The sequence below is a fragment of the Cyprinodon tularosa genome, unplaced genomic scaffold, assembly GCF_016077235.1.
Source record: "Cyprinodon tularosa strain WSP-4 unplaced genomic scaffold, ASM1607723v1 ctg810, whole genome shotgun sequence".
In the NCBI taxonomy this organism is placed as follows: domain Eukaryota; kingdom Metazoa; phylum Chordata; class Actinopteri; order Cyprinodontiformes; family Cyprinodontidae; genus Cyprinodon; species Cyprinodon tularosa.
In genome coordinates this window covers 297,143-313,120 of record NW_024039575.1, presented here as the reverse complement: position 1 = coordinate 313,120, position 15,978 = coordinate 297,143, and the positions used below count along the sequence as shown (strand labels likewise).

At 38.0% G+C, this 15,978-nt stretch overlaps 1 protein-coding gene across 8 annotated transcripts in view; it reads left to right on the top strand.

Annotated features, from left to right (window-relative positions):
- Positions 1-15,978, top strand: part of col16a1 (collagen, type XVI, alpha 1) — a 105,686-nt gene that overhangs the window by 27,600 nt on the left and 62,108 nt on the right. For all 8 annotated transcript variants that reach the window (XM_038271929.1, XM_038271928.1, XM_038271931.1 and 5 more), the window contains 4 exons: positions 3,901-4,024; positions 4,647-4,928; positions 6,580-6,660; positions 11,383-11,451. In XM_038271929.1, the coding sequence (XP_038127857.1) occupies positions 3,901-4,024; positions 4,647-4,928; positions 6,580-6,660; positions 11,383-11,451 (556 nt within the window). The remainder of the gene's footprint in view (positions 1-3,900; positions 4,025-4,646; positions 4,929-6,579; positions 6,661-11,382; positions 11,452-15,978) is intronic.

Here is a 15,978-nt window from a genome sequence, read left to right as displayed (position 1 = left end):
TGTGTCTGTTTATGAGTTACTGGGATTTTTCTTTATCACATTCTTTTTATGACCCTGACTATAACAGGCCATGCTTCAGCCCTTCCAACTAAAAAAGTCAATAGTTCTTCTGAGTGGGTTTGTGCCCTGCAGCTCATTTCTCTAATGGACAGCAAAACAAGTGTGTTCTGGGGATAACTTTTTTTGGTTTCTTTCCTTCAGTTGTGGCTCTTTGTTTCACATTTTCTGTCTTTTATTTATCAGTTTGTCCACCTTCATAGGTTACAGTGGGCGCATTTTAAAGCTAAAACTTCTATGCATTTCTTTGGTGCTCGGCTTTACTCTTCATGTACCCCTCTGCCCTTCCCTTTCTTCTTTTTTTTGTATTTTTTCAGCGTTTTCTCCTTCTCAGTTTTTTCCCCACTCATCTTTCCTTTGTTTTGACGTCTCCTGCTTGCCTGTTTTCCCTAGGATCCTACCTCGCTCATAAATCAATGTCACCCAACTTCTAGGAGTAAGAGACCAGCTGCTAGCATCAACAATTCTGTGTGTGTGCAAAAAAGAGTTGAAGAGAAATAGAGAAAGGAAGAATATTTCATAGTTTTTACAATCTCTGTGAGGATGCATTTCACCAGGCTCCATTGTGAGTCCCCCCTCTCTGGATATATATCTACACCTGCATGAATTGTAATTTTTTTTTGTGTGTCTTTAAAATTGGTGATCTTGGATGCCTTTGACTGAAACCAAAGAATGAAGCGTCACACACTGTTTCTCTTTTGAAAATGAATGCCAGAGGGGTCACAGCCAGGGGCTTTGTATTGTGCGTCACTGATGCAGTCCAAAAATGTGTTTAGGAGGAAGCAAATTTAAGCCTAGAGCAATAGAGAGTGGGCAGTATATGCAAGAAGATAACCTGTCATCGATGTTGGACACAAGTAACCAATATATTAGCCTGTTTAGCTAACTGAAATAATAGCTCCAAGACAGCAAAACAAGTATGGAAATGATCAGACATTAAGGCTAATAAGATGGCTATCACTCTCTCTTTGTTACGTGCCTTCAGACAGGGCTCCTCACACACACAGTGCACATGATGTATGGAAGCATAGAGCACAGCACGTTAGAGAGGATTTGTTTCAGTCCAGGAAAATAAATCACTTAAAGATTTAACATTTACATACGGGTGAAGTTCAACATCTTATCTGTCTGTGCCTAGCATCTCTAAAACAAAGTGAAAAAAGGAGTGTGTGATGGATGCCATGAAGAACATTCTGCAGGACTGAGTGTTTCCATAGTTCCTCTCTTCCTTCTTTTATCACCATATAGAGAAATGGACAATAATCATGACATTCTGTGAATTAAAGCTGTAATATTAATTAGGTCTAAATATGTACTATGTGTACAAAAAGCATGTTTATCAAAATTTGTTTAATGAATCTCATTGTGTAGAAAAAATGTTTGGTTTGTAGAGATTGCAGACCCGCGAACATGGCTCTACAGACTGAAGTTTATGACAGATTCAATTCAATTTAGTTTATTTATATAGCACCAATTTACAAAACATCCCTCACACTAAGCATGCTTGTAGCGACAGTGGAGAGGAAAAACTCCCTTTTAACAGGAAGAAACCTCCAGCAGAACCAGGCTCAGTGTGATCCGAGGCCAACTGGGGTTCAAGGAGACAGAAGCAGAGATACAAAAAGCAGCTGTAAAACGCGGCCCCGTCCAGGAAACACACAGCCAGGCAGACGAGCTCCAAACCAACTCCCATGTCAGAGGATGAAGGGAGCAAATCCAGCCAACCACAGTCAGAGAAACAGGACTTCAATGGAAAAACAGGCTGATCTCCAACATCTATAAACAAAGGTGTTGATGGCAGCAGCACAGCTGATGTTTTTCCTCCATGATGGTGTCACAGCCAAACAGAAACAGACCAGATGAAGCTACTATGAGAAAAAGCAGAGAGAGCAGAGACAATGCTGAGGCATCCTTCTCCCATTGAATATAATTTACTTTATGTACTACAATGGCAATAACTTTTGCAATGTATAATGTACGATTTACCATTTTGATACCATGTGTAGAAATACTCGTGTAAACACTCTGTGCAATAACCCGGAAAAGAATATGGACGCACTGTACAGTACAGTATATACAGTATATATCCCATGCACCTTTTTCTTCCTATGGCACATTCTTCTTCTTTGACTACTTGAGCTGATGTAACAAGTAAATATCTCCACTGTGAGATCAATGAGGTCAATCAATCAATCAATCAATCAATCAATCAATCAATCAATAGTTATACTTGTATTTAAGAATGAGCCTAAATGAGTCCCTCTCTAATTCCCTTAAACTGGAAGGTGTAAACTCAAGTTGTAATTAAGTCGGTTTTATTGTTTGTGTTATTTGTTTTTCACTTCAAATTTACAAGGCATTTTGCACATTGAGAAGGAAACATTTTTTGAAATATTAAAGTCAAACATTTTTTTGCATTGAAAACATTGGTATTTTAACAGAAGGCTACACACTTTTTAGGTGAAACTATTTCTTGCTTTAACTAAAATTTATCCAGGGCAGCTCTTGTGTTTCATAAAATATACAAACTACAGTCTTCAAACAAATGTCGCTTTTGCACATGGTGATGTTTTAATGTAGACTGCTAGGCTAATAACTTCCCTCTGCTCCCCTCTGTTTTTGATAATGAAGTCTGTAAATGATTTCAGTTCTGTGGCAAACGAGAACCATCATAGTAAAGTTGTTCTTGTGCTTTATGAGTGCTTTTTTTTTTTAATATTGTAAATATTGGGCTGCTCAGTGGAGCAGTGGTCAGCACTGCTGCCTTGCAGCAAGAAGGTTTCTGGGTTCAATTCCTGGCCCAGGGTCTTTCTGCATGGAGTTTGCATGTTCTCCCTGGGCATGCGTGGGTTCTCTCCGGGTACTCCGGCTTCCTCCCACGGACCAAAAACATGACTGTTAGGTTAATTGGCTTCTCTAAATTATCCTTAGGTGTGTGTGTGTGTGAATGGTTGTTTGTCCTGTGTGTCTCTGTGTTGCCCTGCGATGGACTGGCAACCTGTCCAGGTTGTACCCCGCCTCTCGCCCAATGACTGCTGGAGATAGGCACCAGCACCCCTCGCGACCCCAATTGGGACAAGCATGTCAGATAATGGTTGGATGGATGGATTGTACATTATGATAAGCAATGTTTTTTCTAAATTTGGCAAAGATTTCAGAGTAGGTGACATGAGGCTGAGAGGCAAGAAGCTGAATTTATAACAATAAATCTAATAAGATATACACATAAGATTATTAGAATGCAAAAATCTGCACTTAGAAGGAAATGCATGAAAACAATAATATTTTAGGACCTAAAAGGCCAAATATAAAAATATACATGAAAGCCTTTTTAACAGCTCTGTCCTCTAAGTTTTACCTACAGTCTATGTGTGTTAAAAAATACTTTAATTTTAGTCTGCGAATTTAACATAGCAAGGTAACTTAATTTAAAAAAAATTATATATCAGCATAAAACACATTAAAAGCATTGATTTTAAAGCTGTTTGTCATAGAACAAAGCAAGATCATCAAAATCAGAATATATATAATGTTTTTTTATTCTGTCTAAATTATTTCAAACTCATTGTATTGATAGCTTAAACATATAAAAGAGGCAACTTTGGTCTGGCATTTCAAAAATTGCATTGTTCCTACTAAGTTTTGCATGAACTTTGTATCCAAGTTTTTAATATTTTTTTATAATAACATTTTCTTCAAATTAATTCCTATTTGCATATTTTTTAAGCCTAGGTAAAAATACAACTTTTGTCAAGAAAAAAAAAATATATTTTTTTATTTTGTAGTGTTGTCAGCAGTTGGTGCTCATCAAACCTCTGATAATTCGTCCCTTGTGTCTTCTAGTGAAGTCTTCCCTCATGGCTTACCTGATGAGTTCACGTTGATCTTCACCCTTGCTTTGAAAAAGGCTGCTCTGAGGGAAACCATCTATCTCTTTCATATATCGGATCAGCAGGGATATCCACAGGTGCTGCTTCACACTTTCTTGTCATACAACTTCTCGCTATCAGCATGCTTTGTCCAGGTCTTTTTTTATCCTCCCAACTTTTTACATATTTTCTTTCAATTTCTTTTCTCATGTGACATCTTTTCAATTTCCGCCACCCTTTCATCCCAGATGCTTTTTGTCCTGACTTATTTTTCATTGGGCAACCCTTTCTCTTTTTCTCTTTTCCTTTGTCTGCCCCACTTCAATCATCTCTAGCACTCATTTTTCATTCACCTTCATTATTATTCATATGTGTTCCATGATGAAGTACTGGAATCCCTCTGAGTCTCAGTAATCACTACTAGTCTGAGGCCAGATTTAAATTCTTAGTGTGTATGATGGATGGAGGGTAAGTTGCCTCATTAGTTGTGATTGATTGGCTGCATTTGTTTGCGTGTGTAATTAATATGACTTCTTTTTATAACACATCTTGGATGTGTTGTTCTACAGCCTTGCTTGTTCCTACTTGTGTGTGCAAATTACTCTTTGTTGAACTCAGATGACTTTAGATACAACATGATTTTATGTAGTCTTGAACTTACACACTCTGAGACCTTACCTCTTCATAACTTCCTCTCCTTCCTCCTCCTTCCTCCATAAGCTCTCAGTGGAATTCAGCGCACCTGATGGCACCCTGTCCTTACGGGCCAAAGGTGCTGACCCTGAGGCTGAGCTGGTGAGCTGCGTTTTTAATGGAGAGGAGGTCGAAGCCCTGATGGACCTTCGATGGCACAAGCTAGCCCTCAGTGTGCAACGTGACGCCGCCTCCCTCCATGTTGACTGTAGCTCCATCCAGACGAAGCCCCTTGAGCCACGAGGCATCCTGAAGACTGATGGACACACATTATTGGGAGTTCGAGCATCAGATGCCAACCCAGTGCAAGTGAGAATAACTTCACCTGTAGCCCCCACATTAATTCAAGACCAGAATTACAATTTTATGGGCAGCTGAGGGAGAATGCATTGAGATCCTTTTTCTACGGACTTTAGATAATAATTCATTTCTTGTTTTAATTTGCTGATTTTTTAAAATATAATTAGCCAAATAAATGTGATTTATACATAGATAACATGAATATAACATGAAGATAACATGAATACATGTTTACCTTTTACTGTATCCACAGAGAAGCTTTTATAACCCTTGTTTTAATTGATAAACCATCTAGACCGAAAAAAAAAGAAAATATTTGAAAGGTTCTGAAGTACATAAACAGTCTTATGAGGAAACACGATTGAGGGGAATTTTAACACATTCAAAATGTGACAGTGCTGAATTAAAGTAGTAATATTTAATTTTCCAGTGTTTGATTGTTGCATTCATAACTTATTCAGAATCTTAAATACAGTATCACTATAGTTATTAAAACAGACGTTTGGCCTTTGCCTTGCAGCAAGAAGGTTCTGGTTTTGAACCCATGTGCAAGTGTGGGTTCTCTCTGGGTACTCCGGCTTTGTACCAATGTCCAAAAACATGACTGTTAGGTTGATTGGCTTCTTTAAATTATCCTCAGGTGTGAATGTGTGTGTGCATAGTATGTCTTTGTGTGTCTGTGTGTTGCCCTGCGACAGATTCACCACCTGTCCACAGGCTGCTGGAGATAGGGAACGGTCCCAGCATCACCTTGACGGAATAAACGGGGGACGATGGATGGATGGTTTTGAAACTGAGAAGCTCTGAGAAATATTGAACAATGGGACACTTACGATAATGCTCTTTTCATTACTGGGCACCCAATTTTCAACATAACACCACTTAAAAATTAAATTAAGTTCAATTTCCAAATCCTAAATTTGTCACCAAATCATTGTACTCAACCTTTAATGTTACTTTGACAACTATGCAGTAGTTTATGTTAATCTAAAGCAATCTCCATTTACACAAAACTGAAGATTGTGTTTGTAATGCTTTAAAATGTGACAGGGTTAGGGTTTCAATGTAATGTTTATTTAAGAGATAAAACACTCCTGCAAACTTAAAACAAAATGCTGTTAAAGATTAGATGGATAAGACTTTATGATAATTTTGATAATGCAACTGTCATGTAGGCAATTTAAATGTTGCAATAATCCTCTTTAAATATTTACTCTAGCTACCCCCTTATCATATCCATGTATTTCTCTTGATGAGATTAAAGCATAGCATAATTGTTTGTGCCTAGCGCAATAAAAAACACACTGTACACTTTTATATTAAAAAGTTATATTTACTCATGTAACTCTGCAAGATATATAAAATATATTTTGGTGTATGTGTGTGTGTGTGTGTGGCAGTCTTATTAAGGAATATTAATGAAAAACAGTTAATCACCTTAGTTAGAATGCAAGAGATGCTTTACTGGTGCAGAAAGAGATGGTCCACACATGCACATGCATGTAAAGCTCTTTACAAACAGCTTTTCCAAATATATGCACAAATGAAAAATGTATTGGCTGAACGCCATGTTTACTGTCTAACTTACTTATAGAATAAAAACAGCAGCAGATGTATAACCCTGCATGCAATCTCTGTTTATTCATGTTGTCTTTTCCAGATGGATATTCAGCAGGTGATGCTGTATTGTGACCCTTTACTCGCTATTCAGGAGACCTGCTGTGAGATCCCTGGTGCTCGGGTAAGACTTAAATACTTGTTTCCTGTAAATAACACAGAAAAAAAGATTCCCTGCAAGGCAGGCTCTTTAAATTAATATTAACAGGATAAAAACTAAAGCTGAATAGGATATTGTTTTTTTTCAAATATTTTCCCACTTAGAACCAACCAAGCTGCTATTTGTTACTTGTTAAAAAATAATGCTTTTTTTTACTTTCATTTGACATTACCCACGAGTCCATGGGTATCCGTCGGTAACCGGCTGTTTTTGAGTATCATTCTATGTCTCTGTTACCTAAATTTCTCATTTAATTCTTAGTGCTGCCATTTAGTTGATTATATGTTTGTCATGATGGGTTACTGAAAGGCCCAAGATGCAGAACACCACGGAGACTGAAGAAAAGTTTAACAAGTTTATTGTTCACAAAGCACATGGAAATACTGGTACTGGTTCAGGCCTGGGGGCTGGTTCACTGGAGTCTGTGTAGGAGACAGTTCAGTTAGCGTTGGATTAGTTGAGTTTGATTCTGAGAGCTTCAGGTTTGTACCTTGAGAAGTCCGGTTAAGGCCTTGAGAGAGGAACTGTTGGGTCCAGAGATTGTTTGATTCAGCATAGTCCGATAACCGCTTCAGCGTCTTACTTCTAGCGTGAGGGCAGACCTCGTCTTTGAGTTTCCAGCTCTTAGTCCAGAGCTGCATGGGAATCCAGAGAAGAGTCTTCAGGTTTGGCTCAGAGGGCAGGCTCGGCAGGTTAAGCTCTTCCAGAGCTTCACAGGAGAAAAACAGGATTCCTGAAAGCAGAGACAAAGGGTTAGAATCCAATCTGGATTCAATGGCAACAAAGGTTCTCAGAAGATACTAGGCTTAGGTGCTAACCAAACTGGATTTAGCACTGCGGCGTCGAGGCAAGGTCTGAAGGCAGGTTATATAGTGTGGATCCTCTGATGATGAGATGCGCCTCAGGTGTGTCGAAGGCTCAGCTCAGGAGGATCCATGGCGGACTCTGCTGGAGAAAGGTGGAACTTCTCCAGCTCCCAACAATGTTGTTTTAATTTTCTAATTGTAATTATTTTACCAGAGCCATCAGTCAACCAATAGCTCCTATTCCTCTTTTAGCCTATTGCCTGCACCTGTTCTCTGTTCTTCATAAGCCCTTTGCTTTCCTTTCCTTGTGTTTGGGACCTGCTGTCATGTAGTGGGATTCTGGACCATGGAATGGACGGACAATTGGAAGGAACATGGTGAAAATGAAAGCTTTAAATTAATAATGCAAGGCCGGCATTTCCCATTGATTGCATGTAGGATCCATCCAGGCATCCAGCCAGCTTCTCCTTTTATTTTGAACATTTCTCAATATTTTTTTCTTTTCCTATGTCCGTCTTCCTGTTTGACACATTTGGTTGTTTTACTTCATCATTGATCTGTATTTCTGATGGACAAGGGAGGGGAGCTGTCTGTCATGATGCTGCACCACAGAGCTAGTAGGGGCAACCAAGTTGTACAGAATATAATATTTTGCGGAGTTAAATGGATCCACTGTATTACAGTTTAATACTGTAAGAAGCAATGGATGAACTGATCCTACACACATCTTGCACATTTTGCAAGGACACAGAAGGTAGTATGCATGAAGCCAGCTATACCGCTTCTTCACAGAGACTTTCTTCTCTTAATTTATAAATCCCCACTGGCTCTGTGGTGCATGATGGTGGCTCCCCTCTAACATCCATCACACGTATGGACTGGGTGTTTACCTGACAGATGATGGAGCAAAACAATTTCTAAAAATCCAATGAGCCACACAGGAAGTCACACAGGAAGAGTGAATGGGATTCAGTAATTTTCATAACAGCCGGTGCATGGATAGAACCTACCCACAGCAACCCTGGACTGATGCACAGCACATTTTTTCAAGGAATGAAAGTAAGGAAATGTAATATAGTATGATTGAAACCAGCCTTAGGATGAAAACCAGACATGGGGGGGAACTGAGCGGAAGATCCCAGGGACAAACAAAGGCAAAGTGAGTGCTTAAAAAGAACAGAGAACAGGTTCAGGAAACAGGCTAAGAAAAGGGAGAAAGGAGTAAATGGGATCTTCTGGATTGACTGCTGCCTATGGCTTAAGGAAAAATGATTGACAGGGCAGACAGGGATAAGCAGGATATAAAACAACATAACATCATAATATAGTATAAAAAATGAACGGACTAAGAAGTAGATAAGAAACTAAAGTAACAGAGATGTAAAGTGAAACCCAGAAACACACTATAACCGACGGATCATGAACAAGGTAATGGTAGATTTAGCAGAGAAGAAAGGTGAATACTCAGTCAGTATATGACATTGCATCCCAGATGCAACTTGCAAGTGGAAACTTTTGACCTCTGAGCAGCAGTCAAGTTATTTTACTCCTCACCACATGTAGAACACCTAATAGTGTATTATAAAGCAATAATTCCATCTGTAATCAGTGTCTTGTGAATCCCTCATAAACTTTTAAATAGTCTAAGTGATACAGGCCCCTCATGGGTACAGTTGGTCTACATGTATTTCCCCCCCCCCCACAGCATACATCATGTAAATATATTCGCAGACACAGCAGTAAATGAAAAGCCAGCCTCTTTAGGAATGACCTTTTGTGGCTGACCCTCCTTGTGAACAATGTTTGTTGACTGTGTTTAAGTCAACTGTTAAGTCTGCAGTCTCTCCCCCGATGATTGTTTAGGGCATAACCTAACGGATATTTCATATCGTATATAAAGAATATTTTTAAATTTGAAATATTAAACCTTTCTTAGAATATAAAATGTGGCTTTTAATCAGTTATAATAAAGCTTTTATTTTGATAATAATGATATTCATAATTAGCCTAGTAAACTAGCCCCACCCGCCAGCAACCAAAACCATTTTTGCCTGCGAGTGGTCTAGCCTCGATCAATGCCCCAGGCCCTAGAACTGGCGGGCTAATCACAACGCAGAGATGTGTTTTGAATTTCTGGGTGCAAAGCGGGGGTGTTTGAGGGCGTGACGACAAAACTGCGTGAAGCTGGAGAAAGCACAACAAGGAAGATCGCAACAACTATTGAACAGTTCTCGTTTGACTCAGCTTTGGAATCAGTTTTGGAAGGATTAGACTTTGGGTTTTCATTGAAACGTGAGCAGGAAGAGGCTCTACGCTCATTTCATTTTTAGGAAGGACGTATTTGCCGTTTTACCGACAGGCTGTTTGTTTACACTTCCCCTCTAGCTTTCTGTCGTGCTTACTACTAACAGTCAGTTGCGTTCATTGGTAAGAGCATTGGCCAATAGGCACAGACATTGTTTGAGAAACAATGGGTTGTTCTCATCAACAATCTTCCGATGTCTCATTCATCAGGGCCAAACTAAATTATACATTCAATCTCTCATTTAGTCTGGTTTATCAGGCTAATAAATAATAGAATTACGATAATAACAATTATTTACAAATAATAATGTAAAAAATAATTGAAAAAATATTGATTACCAATAGAACAGGAGTCTGTTCAGGTATGAGAAGAATGACAATCAGCCCCTTCTGGAATTTGTTTTCTCGGTGGAAACACTTTTACTTTCAATAAACCTTTTCAACTTAAATCGGAAGAGTTTCCATGTCTACTTGTTTTTCTGTTTGTGCCTTTTCAGCAACAAATACAGGTAGGGAAGGGGAACAGACAGGGGCCATGCACTTTCAAATGCTTAATGGTTAACTGGTCTGCAGGGGGGACTTCAGGCTGTAATATTGATTGTATGGGCTCGAAAAACAAAGTTACAATTTAGCTCAGGGTATGTGAACTGCAGGGTTCCCTGCGATCAACATCTTAATTTTATTTAAGGGGCTGAAGCAGCAAGTGTAAACAGTGGTTAATAATGGACAGCTGAACTTTTTGAGAAACCAGATGCATGGTAGACAACTAAATTTTGTAAATTGGTGATGTTCTGCATTTGTTCCGGTCTTCCCCTTTATCCACATGCCTTATTTGAATAATTTAGAAGTAATTATGGCCTGTTAGTTGTTTTGTCCATTTTGCGGTATATGAAATAAAATCTAGTCCCCCTAGAACAGGGTTTTTTAACCCTAATCCCCAGCATCCATTTTCCTAAATGTTTTGAATGTGTCTCCACTCAAGCACAGCTGATTCAAATGCATTATCTCCCCGGCAGCAATCAAATGCTGCAAAAGCTTGTTAGTCACCTTTTCATTAGGTTTTGAGGGGCAGGGAAACACCTAAATTATGTAATACATGGGGCCCCAAGAACCAGGGTTAAGAAAGCCTGCCCTAGAACAAATTAAAATGTTGACGTGCTAAAACCATAGACCTCTGAGACGTGGAGGGCAAAGAAAACATGGACTTGAATAGTGAAAAAATATATATTTATATTCAGAAAGTGTAACATGCATAGATACTTATACTCGGATACTCCTAACTTAACTGTATCAAAACTAAATAACTTTCAGGAGGACAAGGGTGTGAAAAGCCAAAACAACTTGTCCAGAGGAGAGCTGAATAAGGAGGGTTTTGGTAAAGGCTCTCTAATGTAAAAAGAATTGTCCAGCTTAAATGGCAAAAAGTTATTCACTGGGGGGCCTCTTGTTTGTATTTATTATTTTCAAATTTAGAATGATATGGGACCTTTTATGGAAATGAATGACACTGTTTGTAATTCTGTCTCATAGAGTGGGAAGTATGCTTTAAAATTGGGCTTTTGTCCTTTACTTTCAGTGCCCTTCAGATGCAGCTAAGAGTCGCAGAGCGGCTGAAAACGACCTGGATGAAAATATGTTAAACCAGGTAGGTTCCTTGTTCCCAACATACACAAAATATGGTTATGCTTTCATTTAGTAAAAAAAAACTAAATGTTATTATAAACATGGTTCTTCACAAAACCCATGTTGATTATTTCAAACTTAATTTTGATTAGAACTGCCTCTTTACAAAATACTAAAGTCAACTGGAACCACAGTTGTATGAGTCAGAGAAGTAAAGATGTAACACTTGCTTGCTTGTCAAATACAGAACAGTATATATATATATATATATATATATATATATATATATATATATATATATATATATATATATATATATATATATATATATATATATATATATATATATATATATATGTATATATAGGTAACAAAAGTTAGAGTTGCTCAATACTGTACATTCAGCCATAAATTCATAGTTATAAAAAAAACTAAAATATGCATCTGCTCATCACAAAGACACAGACTTTAGGTGATCAGAACGTTATATATATTACTGATTACATCACAACTTACCTTTCTATTACTGATCAGATTTTGTAGCAAAAGCCCTCTGCTCAAAAACATGTTGCTGGACCTATTGCTGTGGAGCATACTAATGTCCATTTTCATAATGCAAACAGTCCTGGTAAAATCCTGTCTCTAGCCTCTACTGCCATCAATAACTTTTATTGTTCTATTACGTCTGAAGGTATTTCTTCACCGCAGTAATCACTCCTTCATTGAATAAATCTGGTTTAGATCATGACAACTACAATAACCTAACTTGCCTTTTATTTCTAAAATACTTGAAAAAACAGTTACCAACAAACTTCACTTCCATCTAAACTGTAAGGATCTTTATGAACACTTCCAGTCGGTTTCTGCCCCCACCATACTACAGAACCTGCCCTCTAAAAATTAAAATCAATGTCAATGTCTGGATCTTGGCGATGATGACTGACTAATTTACTAATTTCATTCACCTGCCTAACTCCGCCTGTTTTCTGATTACCACTCATCTTATCCACCTGCTCCTGCTTCTATTGAACTAGCCGTGTAACCAGTCATAAGTTCCAGATTATTCTCAAGCCATTGGCGAGAGTGTTCCAGTGTTACCTTGGTGTTTTCTGAGTACCTGATCATGACCTATTTCGCCTGTCAACCATTGTACCTGCCTGTTTTTGTCTGATCTGTTTGCCTGACCTGTCTTTGGACTCCTGCTGGATTCTGCCTGTTTGCTAAATTAGGAGCTGCATCCTGTCTCCGACCTGGATTTCTCTTCAGTTCTGAATCCTGAGCATGACCTCGACCCCGGCTTTGCCCTTTTTATTGTATTGCCTTCCTTCGTCTGGCTCCTGCTTGTTTTCCGTCCTCACGGGCTGTGATGTCTGGGACTCTCTGGGCAGCGCCAGCCGCATCTTGTTGGCAGACTGGCTGGATCCTACCTTGTTCTCTGGGCATGAACTGAACTAATAAACCAGGGGTTGCTGCCTTAGATGTCCTTGCTGTTATTGCTGATCCGTCATTTTTAATTAAACGCTTTTGAAAGGTAAATGTCTGTCTGCCTTGAATGCTGGGTCCCCTGTTCTGAGCCTTGACACCTTAAGAAGATGACTCAGATCTTCTTTCCATTCTTATCCATCTGGATCTAAATGAGACAAAATCTCTTACTCCCTCCTTCCCAATAGAGCACAATCTTCAATGGCACTGCTCTCATTTCCTGCACTGTATTCCATAACAACTCTCTGGTTACACTTACTTCATCGAAATTAAGCCCTTCAGCTCTTTAAATTGTTTGCTACATTTTAGATAATGATGTATGGGGTAAACTCACCTTAAGTTATATGCCTGTAGGCAAAGTCCATTGAATAATTTTGTAAGAAGCCATGATGACAGATTGAAGTCAGTGCAACACATTTTATTTCACAACACATAATTTTCTTCAGTCAGATTGATAAAAGTTTGTTTATCCAAGGAAAAGCAGCTGATTGCTCTTAATCCTAGACTTTGCAGGACACCCTCCTTCTGAATGAGCATATGGCTGCAGCAGGTATCAGTTATTATTGTGCTACAACAATCCATCACATGAGCATGCATGTAATGATAGTGGAGAGTAAAATCTCCTCTATAATAGGAAGAAACCTCCATAAAACCCAGGCTCAGTTTGAGCAGCCTTCTGCCAAGGCTGACTGGGGTCTCAAGAAGATACAAGCAGACATACAAAAGGCAGTTCTTTCATAGTACTTTCCATGTAAGAAAAGGTAAATACAGCATAGCACCATAGGTGGCTCAATCGAGGACACAATTCAGCAGACAAACTCTGCATAGTTATACAGTTGTCCTACAAAGTTTACATATCCTTCCATTAAAGGCAGAAACAAATCAGATGGCATTAAATACATTGAAATTCACAAAAGTAATACTAAATTAAAACACTGAAAATCATGACATTTATTTTAAATATGTCTATACATTCAGATATATGCATATATTAATAAATAAAACAAGCAAACAAGCCTGATGGAGCTCCTGAACTCCTTCAGGGAGTCAATCCCTGAAGTCAGGTGTTTCTGTAATGTTCAAAAAAATTATTAGTAAGACTTCGGCACTTGTCAACAGGTATGTTGATTCACTGTTTATGAGAAGGGTTTCAATTTGTCTAGGATGGTTCATTTTTTTAAAGAATTATGTTTGTTTAATAATTGAAAAATTATGTTTTATTTTATTAAATTACAGTTTAGTTAAATTGCTTTTAAGATTAGTTTTTCTGTTTTGTGTAATTTAAAATACTAATGTGAAATGGGAGGGTATGTACATTTCCAAGCACCTGTATGCTGTAATAATAAATAACTTTAATCAAAAAGAGCCTCAGTAATGATGAATCTGAAGTCTGCAAAAAGAGGATGCTTGAAAAGACAAAACTTTGCAAATTAATGTTGAATTATTTGAAAGGAGTGATATGACAGCATAAAGAAGACTACTTAAAAATCATCCTCCTGTTATGGTTTGCTAAATATACAATGTCACATTTGTTATAAAATCATGGAAGCACAAACCATGATCCAGAAGATCTGGCCCATCTGGCAACATATTTCATGAGGTAAACCAACATTCATAATATTCGCTTGTATTTTTACAAAAATCATGAATAGTTTCCATGTCTTTCAAAGGGATATTCAAAAATAAATTGAGGTTCTCTATGTGAAAATGACTGAAAATCCCTGCTGGCAGTGCATACCAATTACCAGTGATGTCTGTATGAGAAAAATAAAAGCTGAAATTTTAAACTGAGGACATCTTCAGTAAGAATCTTTTGCCATTAGAAACAAGGATATTGATTTCTACATTACATTAACATTAAAAGAAGCATTGTTCAAGGGAATTATATTATCAACGTGTGAAGGTAAAATGCTGATTCTCATTTTAAAATGCAATTTGATGTTAAAACACAAGGCTATAAAAAATGCGGTGCGGTGCAGTTTCATTTGTAATACTCCTAAATTGAATTTCAATGAACGATTAATGTTTTTCAACTAGTCAGAGTAAAAAATGTCCTTTAGCAATGCACAACAAATGAAATACAGACGTTATTATTCAGACTGATCTTTCTCAGATGCTTCAATGGAAAAACTTTCTCTGGGCTGTTTGTCAAGAAGCACAGTTATTCCGTCTTGAAATAAAACCCCGATGTAGACTTCATGTTACTTTGGAGTATTATAGGATTGCTTCAACAATAACTCAAAGTTCTCCCTTTTACAGTCTCTTTTTTCACTTTATGACATCATACATATTAAACAGGATGGACCTAAATCTGTTATTTATTCATCAAGACTTGTGTTTGTACTCTGTGGTGTTAACTTGCAGCTCCAGTTCTGCAGGATTCCAGGACATAATAATCAATTCCATTGATGCTCTCAGCTAGACACAACATCTCATGTTTCTTTCTCTAGCTCATCTTTCAATGTCACTTGCTCTTGTTTCTGAGAATAATTGCAGTTTTACTGCTCTGCTGTTTCAAAATGTTACTCAGCCTGAAAATCTGTAAACCTAAATGGATGGAGCAAGTAAAACAATAGACGCTTCATTAATATCTATATCAAACATGAACTGATTGTGCAAGCTATTATTATTATGTCACAAAAACTAAATGAAATGACAATAAAGTTGTTACAATCTTACTTTCCCCGGCCTTTTAGGTTATGTATTAGGGATGGAACGGTTTATGAAAACCGTCCGAACCATTCGGTTCGACTGTCTTGGTTCGATTTTCGTGTGTTGCGTTCGGTTCATGCGCTGCTCCTTTTTCTCATAGGCGAAGCGTGTACGCTCCAGAGCATAGCATAAAGTATTCCTACAACATTCAAATGTACTCCTCATACTGTAGTGTCTTACAAACACACTAATTTTAGCCCTGACTTCATGTTTCTAGCTCCTCTCTCTTCCCCTTTGACAGGGCCAACAATAACAACGCTATTCAAGGTTAGCCTTGGCGAGCCAGAATAAAAACCGGTAAACTGGCATTTACTCCGACCAGATCTGACCAAACCAAACATGGGCAGGAGGCGGG